The following is a 22,354-nucleotide window of genomic DNA, read 5'->3' on the forward strand; positions in this document are numbered from 1 at the left end:
GAGCCACGCCGCCTAAACTTGACTTTAGATATTGTAATTTTTCAATATCACTAAGCTCTTCATCATTTCCGATGACCGCGGTGAACGTCGCAATAAAATCCGGCCAATCAGAAAAGGATCCATGGAACCGAGATATCTCCAAAATTGGCAACCGAGGCTTCCTAGATCGGAAAGAAAGATCCGGATGATTAATAATGTCTATGGATGTTAAATTTGCAGGGGTTGCAGCCGGCAATTTAGATTTGTGAAGCGCCGCTAAACCTCGATTTATCTTCGCCTTCACATCCATGAACGCCGTGGAGAATTCAATCCGATCGTCGCTTGCTATCTCCGAAAAGTCCAATTTTTCCAGCGAAGTCTGTGCGGAATCAAAGGCCAGGTTTAAGGAATTAATCCACTCCAGCCGCGCCAGTAAATCAGCTTCATCAAACTGATCTACAGTCTCCGGGCTTATATAAGAATTCATCGAGCTCAATTACAGCAAAAGGGATTGGGCTTTGGTTCGGTAGAAGTCTACTTCACTTGGCGGTTCATTTTGATGCTGAATCGAGTTTTCCGTGTTAGACATTTTTATTTTCTTAAGCGTCTGACCCACAAAGGGCGGCTACCTGGTCTGCGCCTGTGCCATAGTGGCCGGCAGTCAAAGAACCTGGCAGAAGGTATAAAATGGATGGCTTGGTTTGGGCGACAATGCACTCTTTAACTAGAATATCGGAAAATAACACAACTACTCAAGGTGGCAGCCACAAAAGTGGAAATCCACCTGTGGGGAAACCCACGGTCAGGGCAAGGATTCTGGAGGCCCTACACAACACTGCAACACACCCCGTCGTGGCGGTGGATGATTTGGCCGCCTCGGTAGGTACTGCACCAAGCCAGGAGATGATAATGGGCAAGGAAGATCCTGCTGCATTCTGGAAGAGCAGCTTGATGGCCCGATCCCTACCCTTCGCGGCGTCGCAGAGGAGTAAAACCGGCGATCCCGCGGACTTGGCCAAGAGGGGCAGGTACCCGGCCAGCCCGGTGTGTGGTCCCAGGGGCACGCTTCCTAAAAGGAGCAAGGTTGCCCTTGATGAGCCTTCATCCGACACTGAGGAGGACAAGGAACGGGCTCTTACGCGTACAGAGAGCGTCTGCAGGCTCGGAAAGCTGCTGGACGAGCTCCACAGCCTTTTTCATGAGAAGCAAGTGCGCCACAATATCGCCATAAAGTCGATGATTGACGAGATGCGGACGCTGAAATCCTGTATTGAGCTGGCGGCCGAAGGGCGCGAGGAGCCCAGGGAGCCGTACGCTCGGAATAGAGTCTGCGCTAAGTGCGCTCAGACTGCGCCTGGTGGCAAGCCTGGCGTAAGCAAGGCCCAACAAACGGCTGCCGCAGGGAGGAAGGACCAGGCAGTCCAGACGGAGCCGTGGCGAAGGGTCAGCCAGCCGACAGTCCCGGGTGCGAGTAGCAAAGTCCCCGGGCGGACGCGAGCCCCACAAACTCAGGCTAAAGCCCCTGCAGCATCGGCGAGGGGTATTCGGAATGTCCAACGAGCTCCCCAAGCAAAGTTCGGCACCATGGACTCCAAGTGCCTGGAGGAGGGAATCTTTCCGGAGAGGTGGAAAAGGCAGAAGCTACTGCTGCTCTCCAAGCCGGGCAAGCCTCCTCCTATAGGCAGATCTGCCTGACCGACACCATTGGCAAGGTGTACGAGAAGATCGTGGCAGACAGACTGGCTGCTGTCATCGGGAAGTCCGGAGGTCTTTCCCCGAGCCAGTTCGGTTTCCGGAGAGGGAGGTCCACGCTCGATGCCATTGAGATGGTCAAGGACATAGCCCGTTCGGCCATCGCGGTCAAGAGGTGGAAAGGCGGCTCCAAAAGTTACTGTCTTGTGGTAGCGCTGGACATAAGGAAGGCCTTCAACACCGCGGACTGGAACCGAACATTGGAGTGCCTCGTCGCCCTGAATATCCCTGGGTACTTACTAAAAGTAGTAAGGAGCTACTTTAGTAAGAGAGTACTCTCAGTGGCGTCAGCTATGGGTTCCAGAGCATACGAAGTCTCAGCCGGAGTCCTCCAGTGCTCAGTTTTGGGGCCCCTGCTGTAGAAACATCATGTACGACGGGTTCTGCGAATCCCAATGCCCAGTGGCACTACTGTGGTCGGGTTCGCCGACGACGTGGCAGTGGCCGTAACCGCTAAGGAGCGCACCGCAGCGGAGGACTTGGCGAACAAAGTGATCGGATCGATCGAGGCATGGCTTACGAGCGCTGGCCTGGAGGTAGCGGCGCACAAGACTGAAGCAGTCCTGATCTCGAGCAGGAAAGCGGTGGAAACGGCCGAGATCCGGGTCGGTGGAGCCGTGATTAGATCGCAGAGGGCGATTAAATACCTCGGCGTCCTAATCGACACACGTCTGTCATTCAGGGAGCACCTGGAGTATGCCCAGAAGAAGGCCAGTGGGACGGCAGGAAGTCTCACCCGCATACTGTTCAACACAAGAGGGCCCAAGCAGATCACCAGGAAGCTGCTGAAGAGTGTCGTAATTTCCCAGATCCTGTATGTGGCGCTGGTGTGGGCAGAAGCAGCCGAGACGAAGTCCTACATGAGATGCGTAGAGGCTACTTACAGACTGTGCGCTGTTAGGGTGGCAAGCGCATTCAGGACGGTCTCGGACGACGCCGTTCTGGTGATAGCCGGCATGGTCCCCCTGAGGGAGCTGGTCCGCGAGAAGGTAGAGATCCGGTGTGCGCTGCAAGGACACGAAGGACCAGGAGGCGGAGCTAAGGCCGAGGCGAAAAGCGCGGACAGAAGAAGGAGCTATGAGAGCTGGCAGGCGAAATGGGACGCCTCGTCCAAAGGGCGATGGACGCACAGGCTGATCCCCAACATAAAGGCATGGATGGAGCGGAAGCATGGGCAGGTGGATTTCTACCTGACCCAAGTATTGAGCGGACATGGCTGCTTCCGTAGCTACCTCAAGAGGTTCGGCCATGACGATGAGGATGGTTGCCCGGAGTGCGGATCTGGAGTTGATGAGGATGTGCACCACGATACGACGAGAAGACGGCCGCCTTGGAGGAGGTAGCAGGAGCAGAGATCAGGGTGGATACGGCCGTACCGCACAATATGGGTCCTTGCCCCGTTTGCAATTATAAGCATTTATGTAAATTTAGGTTTTTTTTCAATCTAACTAACATAAAGTTGAATATAAAAAAAAAAACTGTCACGCCTACGCACTCAACAGCCGCCACGCTGGCGAATTCACAAGCCGCCACCCAGGCGCATGAACAAGCCGCCTCACAGGCGCACCCATAAGGCACCACCCTGTTGCATCCACAAGCCGACGCCCTGGCGCACTCAACAGCAGCCATCCTGGTTCAGTCACCACAGGACCACAACTTGGCAACCAAGCCACAGCCGGAGGCCCGCTCCACGAGCGCAACTGCAGAGTGACCACATCACGACCACGACCAGGATCCGGAACCCGATGCAACTAAAAGCATTCCCTCATGCGGAATTGCCGACGCTGTGTATGACTCCAAGGCCGGTAGCCACGCCTATCCAACACTCTCTATGACGAGGTATCATCAACTGATCTTTCATCTTTCCAAGTGAACGGACGTGTTTTTTTCTTTGCGCTCTCGTTTTGTATTAAAGTTTGAATCTAACCACCGGGGTTAACTTAAATTTTCTAATTTGTGTTTATAACTTCCCGTTCACTTCGCGTGTGCATGCAGCTATTCTAATTTGTGTATATAATTGGTTTTATTTTCCAATTTAGTTGTGCTGCTAGTGCTAGCTTTTGCATATTTTGCATTCCTTTTTGTGCCTTCTTCGTCTAGCTTTTGCTTGCGCCGTCGCAACAGCTAAACGTTTTATCTACGTATCTCCCACTCTCTCACTTTAGCTGTGCCGCTGCACTTCTTATCTTATTTGATCTCATTCGCTCTCGCGCCCACTTCTTTCTTCATAGCTCTGTTGTTATTTTTTTCAAATACAAGTACAGTGGTAAGTCCTTATAATGTCCGGAAATATTGTCTGTTTCGTCAAAACCTGCAAAAAGGCAATTGCTGCAGGTGACCTTACAATCGGCTGCTGGCTGTGCGACAACGTCATGCACGCCAAGTGTATTGGAGTTGCAGCTCGGACGGTGGCCGATGTAAAAAAAAAACATCGGCCTGCGTTTCTGTTGTGAGGCCTGTCGCGATGTAGAAAGGGAGATGATGTCTTTCATGCGGCAAACCAAACGCGGTTTTAAGGGCATTTTAACGAGTTTTCCTAAAACTCTTGATATGTTCTTGGCGCTGGACACCCAATTTAATAGCCTTACGCTATTAAATGAGTCTCCTAGGCGCAAAAAAAATGCTATTGGTGGGCAGCATGTAGACGGACCCCAACTGCCTGCAACAGGCTTTCAGCAGCAGCCTCCCTCGGCACAGCCATCGACTTCAGCATTAATTCCAAGAGTGCTAAGATCGAGCGCTAGAAAAGATTCGGTACCCGAATGTGCAGCGGGAGTGGCCGTACCGCCTGTTTCTGTTTTGTCCCCTGGGGGGTCGCAAATATTGACCCCTCAAAGTCCCGTGTTTAACGATATATCTGCCCAGGGTGTTAGGCTCGGAATACCGGCCGACAATGGCACGGCAGATAACCAATCTGCCTTGCCCAAAGCCCTTATAGCGGTTCCATCGACGAGACATATTTTTGTCTCGCGGCTCTCCCCGGACCAAACATCGGAAGATGTTCTCGCCTTTATACAAGGCAAAACCAGAGCCGAAAAAATTAAGATAAAGGTGGAAAAGTTCAAATTTTCTTACGCAAGGGACATTTCATCATTCAAAATAAATGTCCGGAACGAGCTCTTTAAAACTATTTGCTCTCCCAACTTCTGGCCAGAGTACATCGTTGTTAAGGAGTTCGGGGCGAAGAAAAAGAAAACGCGGCCTGTAGGAATAACTCTTCCCAGGCCTGATGATACCACTGCGCCTTCTACGTCTTCCAATCCCGATCCAAAAAACTAACCTACTCCCTAGGTATTTCCTATCAGAATGCAAGAGGCTTACGTAGTAAGCTTTCTAAATTGTATTCTGATAGCCTTTCGTTTGCATCTCAGGTTATTGTGCTCACAGAAACCTGGTTAAAGCCGGAGATTCTGAGCTCCGAAGTTTTTCCAGCTGTGTTCACAGTATATCGGCTAGATCGCCCTATCAGACGCGGGATTGGAGTTCTTATAGCGGTGGACTCCTCACTCACGTCAGAATTATTAATCTTCGAGGAATGCAACGATGTTGAATTCCTCTGTGTGAAGCTATCTATCAAAGGTAGCTCCATTTTTATTACCTGTTCCTACATGCCTCCACTGTCGGAACTTACTATTTATTGGAATCACCTTTCCGCTATTCAGATGGTTTCCAGTAGACTTTTGGATAGAGACCAGTTGGTAGTTCTAGGAGATTTTAATATCCCTGGTGCTATTTGGTGCTCAAATAATTCCACCAATACTCTCCATACACCTACACAACATGACTTTATCGCTGGCTTGTTTGACATTTCGCTGTCTAAAGTTAACCATGTGCGAAGTTCCTTACAGCGCTTGCTCGATCTTTGTTTCGTCTCTGATCATGCGAGAGTCAGTTTAGCAAGGATGGTGCCTCTGACGTAGCCCGAAGATCCGTATTATCCAACCTTTGATGTGACTCTTGATATTGGGTGTATAGAATATCTTTTCGCAAGACGGACTTTGAACGGCTGAATAGTTTTATACACGAGTTCAATTGGTCCGATGTATACATGTGCACTGAGATGGCAGTTGCCGTGGATATTTTTTACAGTGCCATGAATTCATTTTTTACTGAATGTGTTCCGTTATAATATCTGCCAATCTCGAATAAACATCCGTGGTTTACTAAAGATTTAAGCCGACTTGAAAATAAAAAATCTAGGCTGTATGCTAAATTTAAATTCACCGGTTCTCAATCTGCCCTTTCATCTTATTTATCAGTTCGGTCAAACTTTACCGTGCTGAACGCGCAGTATTATAAAAACTAACAAACTTAAACTTAATTTTCTGTCCTAGCCTAAACGAAAGATCTCTCCTTTTAGATCTTCATCGTGTCAAGCCAGTTTATTCGCCAGGTCCCGACGGAATTCCTGGTTGTGTGCTCAAGTATTGTGCCGACGCCCTGTGCTATCCCCTTCTGAAATTGTTTACATTATCCTTAGAAACCTCCCACTTTCCCATTATTTGGAAGGAATCGTTTATTAGTCCTCTCCACAAAAACGGTAGCAAACTGGATGCCAGCAATTATAGAGGAACCTCGAAGTTGTCGGCCATCCCTAAACTATTCAAAAACATTATCACCCCTCTTACTTACAGCACCTTTGTAGATCGGTTATTTCTCCATGTCAACATGGTTTTATTAAGCGAAGATCAACAACAACAAATCTTTTGGAGCTCTCTTCCGATATTATAAGGGGCTTCCATAATAATTGTCAGACAGATGTAATCTATACTGATTTCAGTAAAGCATTTGACTCTGTTAACCATTCTCTCCTCGTTAGAAAACTCGATTCAATGAGTTTTCCAAGTGATTTTTAATTGGATCTCAAGTTATTTGAATGGCAGGACGCAAAAGGTCCTCTTTAAGAACAATTTATCCAATGTTCTAAGGGTTACATCTTGCGTCCCGCAAGGAAGCAATTTGGGGCCCTTATTGTTTACATTGTTTATAAATGACCTGCCCAAAGTCTTGACTAACTCCAGAGTGCTTATGTACGCGGCTTTGCGTGCAATACAATGACGTTGCCTGCCTGTCGGATTCACAAACATATTTTAACTTGGTGCCGTGTAAACTTATTAAACTTAAATGGCTCGAAATGACGAGCTAATGACATTCTCTCGTGTCGTTCCTGAGCTTGCTACTTACACGCTGAACTGCTGCTCTTTGGAAAGAATTAATTCTGTTGACGATTTGGGCGTCCGTTTGGACCCAAAACTTGACTTTATTGATCATATTTCGTCTATGGTGAATAGAGCCAGGGGTGTGCTTGGATTTATTAAACGGTGGTCGAAGGAATTCAATGACCTCTATGTTACTAAATCCTTATATATTTCCTTAGTTCGTCCTATCCTAGAATATGGATGCTGCGTTTGAAGCCCTCAGTACGGCGTCCATAGTAAACGCATCGAGTCGGTTCAAAAGAACTTTTTACTTTTCGCTCTACGCGGTTTAAATTGGGATGCAAACCAAAGATTACCTTCCTACTCTAGTAGACTCCTATTAATAAACTTGCCGTCCTTAGCCAATCGTAGAACGATGCTAGGGATAAACTTTATTTTTAACCTTATACATGGTGATGTGGAAAGTGCTGACTTGTTGAGTCAGCTTAATTTCCATGTACCATGTAGAACTACTAGATCCTAGTGTTGCGCCACTGTAGAACCTCCTTTGAACTGCATGAACCTTTTAGAGTGCTATGTGCAAATTATAATGGTTTGTACACACTAATCTCTAACGTAGATACCCTTCCCAAATTAAAATCTTTAATACTAACACACTTAGTAAGCATGCAAGCTAACAATCTGGCAGGACGCCGGTAGTCAATTTCCTCGTATTCTGTCCTATATTTTCCATCGCGCCTACTAACACCTAACCCAAACAGGCACGTGCCTGGTGTCATACGGGCCATTTGAATGTACTGACCTTAGTGCATCAACGTCCAAGAATATACATATGTATATCTTCCTTAATTAGGCTATAATCTATTTAAGACTTCGACACAACACTCTTAAGTTGTATGCATAAGCCGAATGCCAGCGTGCACATTTACTCTGAAAAATTGCATACGTTTTCCTCGCTTTCTATTTTAAGATTTTTAGGCTCTTAAACTTACAAGGAAATTAATGTCAACCAAGTTACTCATATTACTCTATGTATTTAGGAATCGAGTACAGGAACACGATCACGCAGTGCAACTCCAGATTCTCTAGATTCCATACAAGTCGTCGAAGTGTGGCAAAATGCTGTCATGTAAGTATATCTAAGTATATCATGTAAGTTATATCTGTACTTAATCTAGTATGAAATTTCACTAGGTCAAATTTTACTGGAGTTTTTGAGAACAATAGCAATTCCGCTATTAAAACAACTGAGCAATTGAAAGGAACTCATTTAAAACAGAAGTTGAGGCGATCGCCCAGTGCGCCGCTTAAAAGTTCTACCTCTGCGGATATATTTCGTGGATCCCATGTGCGATGTGATATTCCATTATATTCTGCGCATGGTGTTGAGTTGCTGGGATATTCACGAATCGGGACTATACACTTACAGCGAAACCGTTCTGGTTCGGACCCATCTTGCTCTGTCGGGTAAATATTAAGAAATATATTTAAAAATCCATAACCTAATCGTAATTTTATTTAGACGTGAACGTGGTACACTTCTACGGGAATCTCATAGTGAACACAATACATCTTGGGGTGATTCTAGCGACGAGTATATGACTAAATCTAAAACAATTGATCTGAATAAAGGACTGGCCCAGTCAGAAAATCTGTGCAGTAAACGCCATTTTACGCAACAGCGGGATGGCCCCAGCTTTGAAAGTTATTGCCGTGATACCTTAAGTCCAGATGGCGTCGAAAAAATTGACAAATTTGAAAACTCTTTGAATTTAGTCTCAGACATAGTTTTATTAAGCGAACTCGATCTTAAACGTTTACAAAAAACCCTTTGGTTGGAACTTGCTACCATATTTGATCGTAACCAAGTGTCATTAGACAAACGAAAACCGTTTAGACGACGTAGAAAAGAGGAGGGTAACCTTTTTGGGATATCTCTAAACGCCCTCATACGCCGTGATCAGCAAGTTACTGGTACTGATTCTACCCTAGTTCCCCTTTTTTTGGAAAACTTGCTTACTGAACTTATGAGACGTGGTACTCGAGAGGAAGGAATTCTCCGAATTGCTGGGCATAAGCAAAAGGTAATTATTTAACTTCATTCTTACAATATATGCCATATTATTAAGCTTTTACTCAATAAAGTATACTTGTTTTCGGTATATGCTACCTATTAACCCAGTAATTATGTTATTTTTAATAGGAGTTTTTAGACAACTTGTCTGCCACTTATGCCATGTTTTCTATTATAATTAAAAGGGAATTTATATTTTATTTATATTGATTACTTCAGTTTGTGGTTCAAAAATCTACATTTAAAAGTAATCTCGATTTTGGTGTAACAAATATTAATGCCACCTACTACTATCCTTATGGTCTCTGAGACCTGTTATTTCATATGCACGGAAAGACTGACGGAATGTTTTTAAGTTAAAATTTAGTTGTAACACAGATTTTCGTTGTTATACCTTTATAATTTCAGTCAGAAGTTCGCAACGCAGTTAAGTAGTCATCTCCGACTTGACTTGGATTCAATTGGTTTGATCTATACATGTGCACTGACATTGCAGTTGCAATGAATATATTTATACCCTGGCAGGGTATTGTAATTTCAGTCAGAAGTTTTCAACGCAGTGAAGGAGGCACCTCCGACCATATAAAGTATACATATATATTCTTGTCGATCTAGCCATGTCCGTCTGCCCGTTTCTACGCAAACTAGTCTCAGTTTTGAAGCTATCTGAATGAAGCTTTGTAGTTATTCTTCTATATACTCACACTCGGAACGGGACGGATCGGACGACTATGCCATATAGCTGCATGGAAAAAATGGGATTATTAAAAAAAAGAATTAGAACTTTTTCAGTTTTCAACAAATTTAAGATACAGCCATTTTAAATTATTCTACAATTTAGTGTAAAGTTATATGAAAATCGAACTACTATATCATATAGCAGCAATAGAAAAGATCGAGAAATGAATACCATTAAATATTATAACTTTTTCAGTTTTCAACAGAATTTGAGATATTGCCATTTCATATTATTCTACAATTTTGTGTAACATTTTATGAAAATCGGACTACTATATCATATAGCTCCCATATAAACGATCGATTGCTTTATTTAAGAATTTTTCTTTTTAATTTTATAAAAATCAGACGTCTAAAAAAAAAAAAAAAAATAGAAATTATGTTGTATTAATTCCTAGTGATCGAATTTCAATCTGCAAGGGTATATAAACTTCGACGGGCCGAAGTTAGCTTCCTTTCCTGTTATTTTTATTCATATAAAAATGAACATACAAAAGAATATGATAGCTTCATCCGAATGCCTTTGACTGTGTATTAACTGTTAAATAAAAAAGAACAATAGTTGATACTAAACTTTACTTTAATAAAGACATGTTGGTTTAGTGTGCTCCACAAAATATAAAATTTTCTTTAACTTAGCACTTCTCGACCCCTACTCATGCAGTTACACGGAATGCCTCTTGTTGTACGCGAGCTTGCCCATAATAGATCTAGTTTTTCGACCCTGAGAACCAAGAATTGGCGACCCAAATTGGCTTCGATTTTAAAAAGGAATGCTAAGGCGCAGCCTTCTCCATACCCTGGTCCTTTGAAAATCCTCTTTCTTGCAGGAAAAAAATATGTTTTTTTTTGGTAAATTTAGCTGTTTTTGCATGCACGACTACTACCCAGGGAAAACACTAAGGGAAATTCAGTAAACCAGTAGATTCTCAACTTGACAAAAAAAAGTATTCATGTTAGCCAAAGTATGACGCCAGAGGCTCACTATGGTATTTCTACAAAAATACAGTATCATAAGACATTACTAGAGATACTTATACTTTTGAAATACAAAGAATTATTATCTACAGCGGTCTGGTCTTTGCTCTGTAAACCATTTTATTGTCTTCAGTACTTGGCGTAGACGGTCAGTTGTGCGAATTGATACTAAAGATACTTATACTTTTGAAATACAAAGAATTATTATCTACAGCGGTCTGGTCTTTGCTCTATATGCCATTTTATTGGCTTCAGTGCTTGGCGTAGACGGTCGGTTGTGCGAATTGCTCTGGAAACCAAGCAGCATATGATCGCTTCCGTCCGGTAAACGTGCGTAAAATAAATAGCTGGCGGTTAGGTGTACCTGGCTGTTCCTGGCCACAAAATTACTCGATCTGAATTTATCCGACTATGGCTGTCCGATATTGATTATCTTCTTTGGAAGTCTGGGCATCTGGAAGGTTACCTTAACATTTTCACTTCCCCAGCCTGTTACAACGCGGAGTTTCCTAGTCTTTTAACTGGCTCCCGTACGGACTAAAGTGGCATACAAGAACTACAAACAACATTTATCGGGCTTACTCTTACTAGAACTATGCAGGACTTGTTCAGAATAAGAACTAGTTTTGTGATTTGACCCTCAAATATTTTCACTAATACTCTCCCAACTTCTACACAACATGATTTTATTGCTAGCTTTTTCGACATTTCGATGTCTGAAGTCAACCAAGTCCGAAAATCTTAGCGCGCTTGCTTGATCTTTGTTTTGTTTTGGATTCGACGTTAGTCAGTTTACCTAGGGTGGTGCCGCTGACGCAACACAAAGATCTCTATTATATCTGATATCTAATATCTAATATATCTGACCGTCCAGCCTAAAAGTCCTTTGTTTTCGCAAGACGGAATAATAATAATTTTTAATCTGAATATAATTGGTCCGATTTATACATGTGTGCTAACAAAACAGTTGCCGTGGAAATTTTTTACAATGCCATGATAGCTCAGGGATGGCCATGATCCATCTCAGAAATTTATTTGGTTCAGGCGTGATAGCTGTAAGAGTCCCCAAACCGATTTCCCAGGGAGAACACCTTGGATTTATGCCGTAAAGAGTATTTATTTATTTATTTATATAAAGCTAGCGGTTAGTTGTAAACTAAAGGCTAACATAGGATATTGAGCATTGGCTGCTGTGGCCTACCGCTTGATTAAATATATACAGATTTTAATATTATACAAAGGACTTTGTGGGTGAGGTTGGCTTTGTGGAGAGTTTTCTGTTTTTGGGTTTGCGAGGAGTTGGGTTGGGTTTTCGTGGGAGAAGGATGAGGTTCTGTGTTGGGAAAGTGCAGTGCAGTCGATTAATATGTGTTTTATAGCTATTGTGGCATTATTGCATAAAGGGCAAGTGTTTTGTATTGTTCTATTAATATAGTGGGTGTTTGTGATTTGTGTGTGGCCTAGACGTAGTCTATTGATTATTATTTGTTGTTGTCTGCTAAGGTTTGTAGTTTTGAGGGAGTAGTTTGAAGGGGTGTTGAGTGCAATATGTTTGTACCAATGGTTGCATTGGTTTTGCAGATCTTTTTCTATCTGGCTGTAGTAATTTTTGAGGTGTTGTGTGATATCTTTGGAGTTGAAGTTTTTGGTAAGAATGAGTGGATACTTTTAAGCTTCCTTGGCTGTTCTGTCCGCTCTATCATTCCCTTTTATGCCTATGTGGCTTGGGATCCAGATAAGTATAATTTTGGGGAAGAGTTTGATTATTATGTTTCTGATTGCGCTGGGGTAGTAGGAGTGGTTTTTGGAGTTGGTTATGGCTCTTAAGGAAGAAAGGGACAGCTAACAATGTCGTTAGTCTTTGAGCCATCGATGTAGAGGAATTGATGGTTGGGGAGGGAGTTTTTTATAGAGTGGAAAAGTTGGTGGATGGTTATAGGGGGTGTTGTGTTTTTGTTGTAGTGGTATAGACATCCCTATTTTTGTGGCTTTTATGATTATTTCTGGGTTGTATTTTTTGGATGGGTAGTTTTTAGCAGGGGAGAGATGGAGGGATAGGAATTTGCAGGAGTCAATTATTGTATCAATTGTGCTGGGGTACCTGTATTTTTTTTTTATTTGTTTGAGGAATTTACCAATTGGGGAGTCATGCGAGTGGATCAGTTTAGTTGCTAGTTTGCTAGTGTGGTATTTTTGTCTGATTAGAATAGGGCTTATTTTTGATTCAGTCAGCAGATTATTTGTTGGTGTTGTTCTGAAGGCACCAAGGGCTGCTCTTATAGCTGAGTTTTGTGAGGATTTGAGTCGGTTAAGGATGGAGGTTGGAGCTTTCCCGTAGATGGGTAGGCAGTAGTCTATTTTGGAGATGAGGAGGGGGTTTGTGATTTGGATGAGGGTGGCGGTGTTGCAATTGTATTTTTTTGAGGAGAGGTGTTTAATGATGTTAAGGGGACGGGAGAGGGATGTTTTAAGGTTGTTTATGTGAGAATGCCAGTTGTACCGGTTGTTGATTGTCAGGCCAAGGATTTTTATGGAGTCGGTGGTAGGGATGTTAATTGAGCCAGTGACTATTTTTGCTGTGCAGTTTCTTTTTCGGCATATATGTAGGACTTGACATTTCTCTAGAGAGAGGGAGGATCCAGAGGATGAGCACCATTCTCGGATTTGTTCCGGCTGTGTTGGATAATAAGATGGAAGTCGTCGGCGCAGGCAGTGAACTTGACTTGTTTTGAAAGGGAGATAATGTCGGTTAGGGAGTTGTAGGCTATTAGGAAGAGGATGACTGAGATAGGGGAACCTTGTGGGATACCATTATCGAGGGGGAAGCTATGGGAGAGGGATGTGCCGTTTTTTATTATTATTTTCCGGTTGAACATAAGAGTTGGGCTTGGTTTGGGGTTTATTGGGCTTTATAGGATTGGGGGATGTGGGAGTCTAGGATGTTGTTGAAGTGGTGGAGGATTCGAAGCTTATAGGAGATGGGTGCATTTTTAATCATAGGATAAGAGATGCGGTCTAGGCCAGGTGTGTGTCCTTTTAGAGAGTTTATGCCTGTGTTAAGTTCAATAAGTGTAATGTTTTTTTCAATTTCAAGGGCTGTTGGGGATAAGGGGTAGGGACAGGGTGGTGTAAGGAGAGTTTTGTTAGTGCGGAATTCGGGAGGGAAGTTGGAGTCCTTTGCCTCTTCTGACCATAGGTCTTCTAGTGTGTTGCCTATTTCGGTTGGATCTACAGAAGTTGTTTGAGTGGAGGGGTTGTGAATGCTATGTATGTGTTTGGAAGGGTACATTCCACAGAGCCGTTTAATGTTCGCCCACATTTTTGTTGGGTCGGAGTTTGAGTGGATTGCAGATGTGAATTTTAAGATGGAGGATTTTTTGGCTTCCCTAATGGATTTTCTGAAGATGGCATTAGCTTTTTTGTATTCGATTATGTTTTCAGTGCTGATGTTGTTTTTTAAAGTTCGCCATTTGAGGTTTATATTTTTTTTCTGTAGAGCTAGAGTTTTGTTCCACCAGGGAACAGTGTGGGGGAGGGAGTAGGTGGTGTTCTGGGGTATGGATAGGTGGGCAGATTGGATTAGGATTTTTTTAAGAGTAGCTGCTTCCTTGTTTGTGTTACTACTGGGTTGATTATGAGTGGACTGATTGGAAATATGAGTTCTAAAGAGGTCCCAATTGGCATTTTTAAGATTGAAGGAGGGTTTGGATGTGAGGTTCGGGGATGAATGTGTAGGGAACATTGAGATTAGAATAAGGAAGTGGTCACTTCCGTGTAGATCATTGAGGACCTTCCAATAGATCTCTGGGGCGATATTGGCTGTGGCGAGAGAAAGGTCGATGTGCGTAAATGTGTTGTGTGTCTAATAGTGGGTTGGAGATTTGTCATTTAGTAATGTGTAGTCGGATCTGTCAAGGAATTTAGCTATTGTGTTGCCTCTGGAGTTGGATCTAGGGGAGCCCCAATAAGGATGCCAGCTGTTAAAATCCCCTAGTACGATAGATAGAGGGGGATGTAGGGGTTAGTACATTTTCTAAGTTTTTAATGTTGAATTGTTTGGTGGGGGAAATGTATGTGCATATGAGATATATTTTTCTTTTTGAATTAATTGTGACGCAAGTGGCTTCAAAGTCTGGGCTGAGGGTTTTATTGGAGTGCGAGATGGATTTATGCACCAATAGTGCTGCTCCTCCGAAAGCGTTGGTGCTGTCACTGCAGTATAGAGAGAAGTTTATGGGGATTGGTAGGGAAGATGTATTGGTGAGGTGGGTTTCTTGGAGTGCTATGATTTGGGGGTGGTGATGCTTAATGAGGATTTGTAATTCTGGGTAGTATTTTCTGTAGCCTTTGATATTCCATTGTATAATATTTAACATGTTTTGGTTAGTTGTTTGATTTGTGTCCATTTCCCCTGAGTCGCTAGATGCGTCAGAGTTATTTTTGGTGTATGGCTTAGGTTTTTAAGCATCTTTTTTCATGGAAGAAAGTAATCTTTTAGGTGTGTTTAGGGGTAGGATTTTTATGGATTTGTTTGGGGATTTAGTGATTGTGGAGGGTGTAATCTTATTGGTTAAGTTGTTACTGGAGCTGGGGTAGATGTCGGCGTATGATATAGGTGGTGATCTGGTTATTTCGTAGTTGTTGGGTCCGGGTCCTTTGAGTTGTTGAGGTCCATCTGCGTTCCGCTTTGCTGGGAATTTTGGTTCTTGATGATAGATGAGTAGGAGTGCGGTGTGTTATCTGAGGTGCGGGCCTTAAGGATTGCGTGGGCTGTTTTGTTGTCGCATTTGTGTGTCGTTTTTATGGCTTGAAGCTCTTGTTGCGTGAGGAATACTGGGCATTTTCTGCTAGAGGAGTTGTGTGGGCTTGTTTGTTGTTGCTCTTTGTTACAATTGGTGCATTTCTGGGGTCTTGTGCATTTTTCGTTTGTAGATGGGTCTAGGTGTTGCAGTGATCCGCAGTTGTAACAAATTTTGTTGTTATTGCAGAATTTGTTAAGGTGGCCGAATTTATAGCAATTGTTACATCTTAGCGGCAGAGGGATATAGGTCCTGACCGCTGTTCTCTGGTAGCCAATCATGCTGTAGTCGGGAAGGTTGTGTGTGTTAAAGGTGATAGTAATGAGTCCAGTCTCTTTAAGAGAGCCGTTGTCTCGTTTTAATATCTTCCGTACGTCAGTTACTTGTTGTGCCGCTAGTTCTTGTATTATGATGTTCTCTTCAATTCCTCTTAAGTCGTTGGAGTATATTACACCTTTGGTGCAGTTAAGAGAGCTGTGTTGTGTAACTGTGACGTTTATGGTAGGAGCGAAAGTTTTGACCTGCATGAGTTTCAACGCTTGTACATGTTTTTGTTTTAATGAGCAGTGATCCGTTGCGGAGTTTCTTGCATTCTTCAATTTCTCCACCACAGGCGAAATCAATTTGTTTTTTAATGAGGAAAGGGTTGACGTTGTTGAGGTCAAGGCCGGGGTCAGATCTGGAGACAATTAGATATTTAGGTCCTGGGGATTTCAGGAGCTGTCCAGTTGGTACAGCATTTGCTGGGTCGGGGTCGGGGGGGTCCCCCATCCCTACGACTCTGACTTGTACCGTTGGTAGTTTTTTTTTAGTTCTCTTGTACTTGTACTTGTACTTGCACTTGCGGTTGTTGGTAGTTTTTGTAGGTTTTTACTTGTATTTATTATTTTTATTTTATTCTGTTTAGAGTTTGGAGAAGTAGACGTCTGCTCTTGACAGTAGAGGCAAAGCCAATGAAAGAGTATCTTAATTAGTTTTATTGATATTATATTATATTATTCGTTACAAAAAGTGGGTGGAAAGAGCCGTGCTTTATTGTCACGAGCAGTTATAATCGGACTCGGATGTCATCCACGAGAGAATTTGTTGTTGTTGGACTCTGAATTCGTTTCAGAGAGAAGCTATTGTTGGACTCGAAAGTTATTCATATTGTTCCTATATTAAATCTTTTTGTGTGCGTCTGCGTTCATCATCACATTTGAGTGTAGAACTACTTCAGGCAAGTCGTTGATAAAGAGGCCGGACAGAAATGGCCCAAGGTGGCTCCCTTGAGGAACGCCAAAAGTAACAAAATTCCGGTTTGAGAGAGAACGCTTAAAGGCAACACGTTGAGTACGGTTGGATATATATGTTGCAATCCAACTATAATACAACGGTCCGTTTAGGAATTCAATTTAAGAACGGTTCTAATGACAGCACAAAATTCAAGGTTTGTAGACATTGATCTGTTTTTTATAAAGCCGTGCTGAGAGGGGGACATAATTGACCGGTATTGGTGCTGCAGCTGCGCAGTAATCAGAAGTTCGAATAACTTGAAAATAGCACTAAGCTTTGCAATTCCTCTGTAATTTCTTGATATCAGATTTGCTTACCTTTTTATGGAGAGGAATGATGAAAGATTACTTCCAACTTTCTGAAAAAAAGGAAAGCCGAAGAGACATCTAAAAAAGAATTGACAGAGGTCGGCATAAAGCACCAGCACAATGTCTAAAAACACAGCTAGGAACGAGATCAGGACCAGAAGAAAGGGAAGGTTTTAGTGTCTTGAGATTCTGAAAAACATCGTCTTCGCATATAGCAGGCATGAAAATGGAATTAGAATGTGGAAGAGAATAAGGATGTATTGTAGCCAAAGGATGAGTACCTAGACTGGAAAATATTGCGAATAGGTTTGCTCGCTATATCAGGCTTGTTAGACGCGGACTCAGTTTTGAGATGAAAACAAGAAGGAAAAAGTTGGGATCTTCGTTTTGAATTAACAAACGAGAAAAATTGTTTAGGATTAGCCTGGAACTCCTTTCTACACCGATTTAGGTGGTTTCTGTAGCATTCACAATTGTGGGCTAAAAATTTTGTGCGAGCTGTCAAATATCTAGAAAGGTCCACCTGTGACCCAGCCCAGGAAGTAAAGGAAACGACTTTAAAAGTAAAAAATTCAGGTTTTATGCTTCATTTAATCTCACGGGTTCTCAAACTGCCCTATTCATATATCAACTCGGTCAAATATTGCCGTCCTGAACGCGCAGTATATATATTTAAGCCGTTGCAGGGTCCAGCTTTCACAGGACCCAAAAAAGCTTTATAATTTTATTAGCACTGAACTTAAGCCTAAAACAAAACCCTTCCTCGCTTTCATTTGAAATACTATCGTAAATATTGATCAGGCAATTACCGATCTATTTGCTCATTTTCTTCAAAGAACTTATGCAATCTCTACGGATTCTAATCAGACTTATTCTTTTGTTATGCCCAAAACGTATATAATATTCAGTTTTAGCTTAAACGAAACTAATCTTTTTTTAAGGCTTCATCGTGTTAAGCCAGTTTTTTTTTGATAATCCTTATATTTAATGCTCCTTTGAGACTGGGCTACTTTGGGAAGCCTGCCAAAGTGCTCGTATTGTTAAGATACCATGTTCTCACGCCGGGCAAGCTCCGGTAGGACCTGATAGGTTAAAGGCCTATAAGCCTCCTCTCTTTTTTTATCAAACTGCTGTTATGCCGCACTCTTAGGCGGGTTCTAAATACATTTCTAGTGAACCCAGAGCACCCAGAACCCAGTCATCATTTCTGCAAATGACTGACTTTGTGACTCCGGACAGAGCGGACAAGATTGGCGCGAGCTCTGGAAAAGTTAAAGAAAGGGGATGAATTAGAGACAATACTAAAGTAATATGGGAGTAGTTTAATAAGTGTGAAAAGACTAAACAGTAAAATATTAAACTCATAACAAGTGATATGAATAATATCAGCAATAAATTATTTTAAATTAATAAGTGAACGGCATCCAAAAAAGGACGTAATTGTAGTTGCTCGTATTTCTTAAGATGCTCTGGCGATGTAGAAAAAACGTTTGCAGAGAGCAACCCGACTCTACTGACCGTTGATAGCAACAGAGCGCGCTCTTGTTTAACCGGTATACCCATTCCAACTCCTACATCATGGAGTTTTCAATGCTAAACCCCACAACCACTAGCTTCGATGGAAGATGCACCAACAACAATCATTTGCAATCTGCAATCGCAGCAAAGTTACAGCAAACACCTAATACCACTTGACACTATTGTGATTTCGGTTCCAACGGCTGTAGCGCAACTACAATGACAACAAGAACCATAGTCTTCGATAAGCAAGAAGCGGTTCCAGCCATACAGACCGGTATGGATCGTTAATCTAGATTAAGTGTATGCTTAATTTTACAAGGAAGCCCAACAACTCTGTTTAATATCCTCTTTTGGCGACGATCCTCAGCGGATCCAGATGCCCAGTCCGTGCAACAAGAAGTGCCTATCTGGCTGGAGTATTAAAATAAAAAAAAAAAAAAGCACGTTTACTCTAAACAGACAAACATGGATTCCGCGCTTTGAACCGTGCGCAGATCTCCCAAGACAACGAATTAACGTTTCTCGGCGTCCACCTAGATATACGTCTAACATGGCGAAGACATGGAGTACAAAAAAATTACATCATAAACAATACTTCAATTTTTGGTCAAAAGTGTAAACTTTACTTATTCTTACTAAACTAAAACTCTCAGTTTTGAAGCTAACTGAATGAATCTTCGTAGTTAGTCTTTTATATCCTCTCAGTCTTACATATGTTGGAACGGGCCGTACCGGACGATCACATAATATAGTTATCATAGGAACGATCGGAAAATTTTGACTTTTTAAATTTGCAACCGATTTGCATTTAATTTAAGATTTAGCCATTTTGTATAATTCTAGAATTTCGGTTTTTATTTCACGAAAATCGAACGTCTATATCATCCCGTCAGTACCATTCCTTTTGGAATTAGGTCTGAATCAGGTTGGATTGGAGAGGCCTCCATCCTGAATCATAAAGGAATTTTCATACAAGTCATCCAGGAATTTTCATACAGTAGACGTAAGAAAACCTGAATTCGGATTACCCGAAGAATTATCCGGTAATCAGTAAGAAATCCCGCTAGGAATTTTTCGTGAATTTCAACTCGTATTCCCCCAGAATAAAAAGGGAATTTAGAACCGGATTCTGAACGGAATCAGCCAGGAATTCGATTCGGAATCAGGCAGTAATCGTAGGGGAATTTAGAGTAGAGTAGAAAACGTGTGGAAGATCCCTGGAACCCCCGCCCACTAGTAAATATCTGGCGCAATTTATAAATTATTTTTTATTTATTAACTTATTTATAAAACTTCGACACGAATTCCTCCTGAATCAGAAGGGGACTTCGAACCGGATTTTGAACAAAATCAGGAATTCGAAAAATTTTTGTGATTTTTTTCCCGACGACACAGTTAAAATATATTTCTATAACGGATGGTACTCGATTCCAGATCATTGGAAATCCGAATTCATTCGTTAGATTATAGAATACCCCAGGTACCGCTGTCTTTTTTTTAATTCCAATTTTTGAATTTTTTCGAAGACTTTGAAGTGAAACCCCGATTTTTTTGAGAAAAGATCGTCTTATTTGTCATTGTAAAATCAAAATTATGAAAAAACAGCGTTACCTCGCAAAATATATACAGAAATAGTGTTTAAAATTTCAAAAGCATCGGTGCAGTTGTTTAGAAGTTCTGATTGGCACCGACTTTGAAAACGTGAGTTGTGGGAAAAGATCTTTAAAGTTTTAAGCACACAAAAAAAACAGTGTAAAACAAAAATCCGGCAAATGTAAAAATATTCATACCTTCGTCAATTTTGTTTTAATTGACTTGAAATTTTGATACAATATTCTTCAGATATAATGCATTCGATATAAAAAAATATATAAAACAAGAAAGGAAGCTAACTTCGGCACGCCGAAGTTTATATACCCTTGCAGATAGAACTTCTACTATAATTTAAATTATATATATTTGTGTTAAAAAACAATGAAGTAATACCTGCTTTCATTTCATTCACCTATTTTTAGTTTTACATTCACAGATTTGCATTTTTGCACCACATCTAACGATCGTTTGTATGGCACCTATATGATATAGTCGTCCGATTTTCATGAAATTTTACTCAAAATTGTTAAGTAATTTAAAATGGCTATACCTCAAATTTGATGAAAATCTGTTGAAAACTGAAAATGTTATACTTATTAATTGAATTAATTTCTCGATCGTTCCTATGGGAGCTATATGATATAGTCGTCCGATTTTCATAAAATTTTACACAAAATTGTAGAATAATATGAAATGGCTATATCTCAAATTTGATTAAATTCTGTTGAAAACTGAAAATGTTCTAATTTTTTTTGTAAAAATTTTCCAATCAGTCCTATGGTAGCTATATATGTATATGATATAGTCGTCCGATCCTGCCCGTTCCGACATATATACGAGTGAGAGTATATAGAAGACTAACTACAAAGTTTCATTCAGATAGCTTCAAAGCTGAGAGACTAGTTTGCGTAGAAACGGACAGACGGACATTACTAGATCGACTCGGCTGTTGATCCTGATCAAGAATATATATACTTTATATGGTCGGAGGTGCCTCCTTCACTGCGTTGCAAACTTCTGATTGAAATTATAATACCCTACAAGGGTATAAAAAACATAAAATACCTAACCCCCCTTAACTGAATACAAATAAGTAACTTACCATTTATCAATATTTAATAAATTTCAATGCAAAACACTTGTGAATGCCTTAGCATTCAGTAGTCAGTAGAGCTGGTAAAAAATCGATTTCAACAACGAGACTATCGATTCTTTTGTTTTTCGGTAAGAAATATTTTTCTTTGTCTCACTTTAATTTAGGAACCGAATGCTCTTCGAATCTCCGAATCTTTTCGAAAATAACAACGAAAATTAAGTCAGTACATCGGAAGTTGCCGAACATAGGTAGAATTTTCATTGCATACTTTGTTTCGGAGTTCTCTTACCGAAACCCATGAGATTTGGTTTTGATTTTCGAACATAACATCAGGAATCGGACAGGGATGGAATTTTTATGCTGAAGGGATATTGCTGTCATACAAACGTTCGTTAGATATAGAAAAACTCGCAAAACTGTGAATGTAAAACTGTAACTGAAAAATGGTAAATATAATATTTTTAAGTAACTGTAATTAAAGTTAATTTCTTTTTTTGTTTTTTGTTTCATGTACTACATCTTTATTTTATTTCCAGACTGAAATGCTGTACAACGAATTCGAATCAATATTTTATCAAAAGCCTGAAAAGATATCTAATCTATTTAGAACCGCTACAATCCATGAGCTGAGCGCATTGCTTAAACGTTGGTTGCGTGAACTTCCCCAACCATTGCTTACCAACGAACTTATAAAACTTTTTTATCAATGTAACAAACTTCCTACAATGGATCAAAGATGTGCGTTATCTATCCTATGCCAACTGCTACCACACGAAAATCGCAACACATTACGTTCGCTACTCAAATTTTTAAACTTCATAATTGATTTAAAGGATATTAACAAAATGAATATACATAACGTTTCTACTATAATTGCGCCATCATTTTTTCCACCACGGTTTATACACCCAATTGACAAAAAAAGTATAGAAGAGCAAGTTAAGGTGGCCGCAGACTGTTGTCGTTTAACTAACGTAATAATTTTACTTGGCGAGCGGCTTTTCCAAGTACCGAAGAATTTAATTATGGAATCAAGGTGTAAGACTACAAAGACGGTAAGTTTTTTGTATCGTGTAAAAATT

General features: G+C 41.3%; 1 protein-coding gene across 17 annotated transcripts in view; it reads left to right on the forward strand.

The window, feature by feature from the left end:
• Positions 1-22,354, forward strand: part of conu (Rho GTPase-activating protein conundrum) — a 67,319-nt gene that overhangs the window by 44,575 nt on the left and 390 nt on the right. For 12 of the 17 annotated variants that reach the window (XM_086830190.1, XM_086830193.1, XM_086830184.1 and 9 more), the window contains 4 exons: positions 7,931-8,019; positions 8,085-8,357; positions 8,413-8,974; positions 21,809-22,327. In XM_086830190.1, coding sequence (XP_086686316.1) covers positions 7,931-8,019; positions 8,085-8,357; positions 8,413-8,974; positions 21,809-22,327 — 1,443 coding nt within the window. Of the gene's footprint in view, positions 1-7,930; positions 8,020-8,084; positions 8,358-8,412; positions 8,975-21,436; positions 21,719-21,808; positions 22,328-22,354 lie in introns of all 17 variants that reach the window. The other 5 variants (XR_015271060.1, XR_015271058.1, XR_015271059.1 and 2 more) reach the window with 1 other exon arrangement.

This window comes from Drosophila serrata, unplaced genomic scaffold (genome assembly GCF_035046125.1).
Source record: "Drosophila serrata isolate PLE 108 unplaced genomic scaffold, ASM3504612v1 contig_229, whole genome shotgun sequence".
Taxonomy (NCBI): domain Eukaryota; kingdom Metazoa; phylum Arthropoda; class Insecta; order Diptera; family Drosophilidae; genus Drosophila; species Drosophila serrata.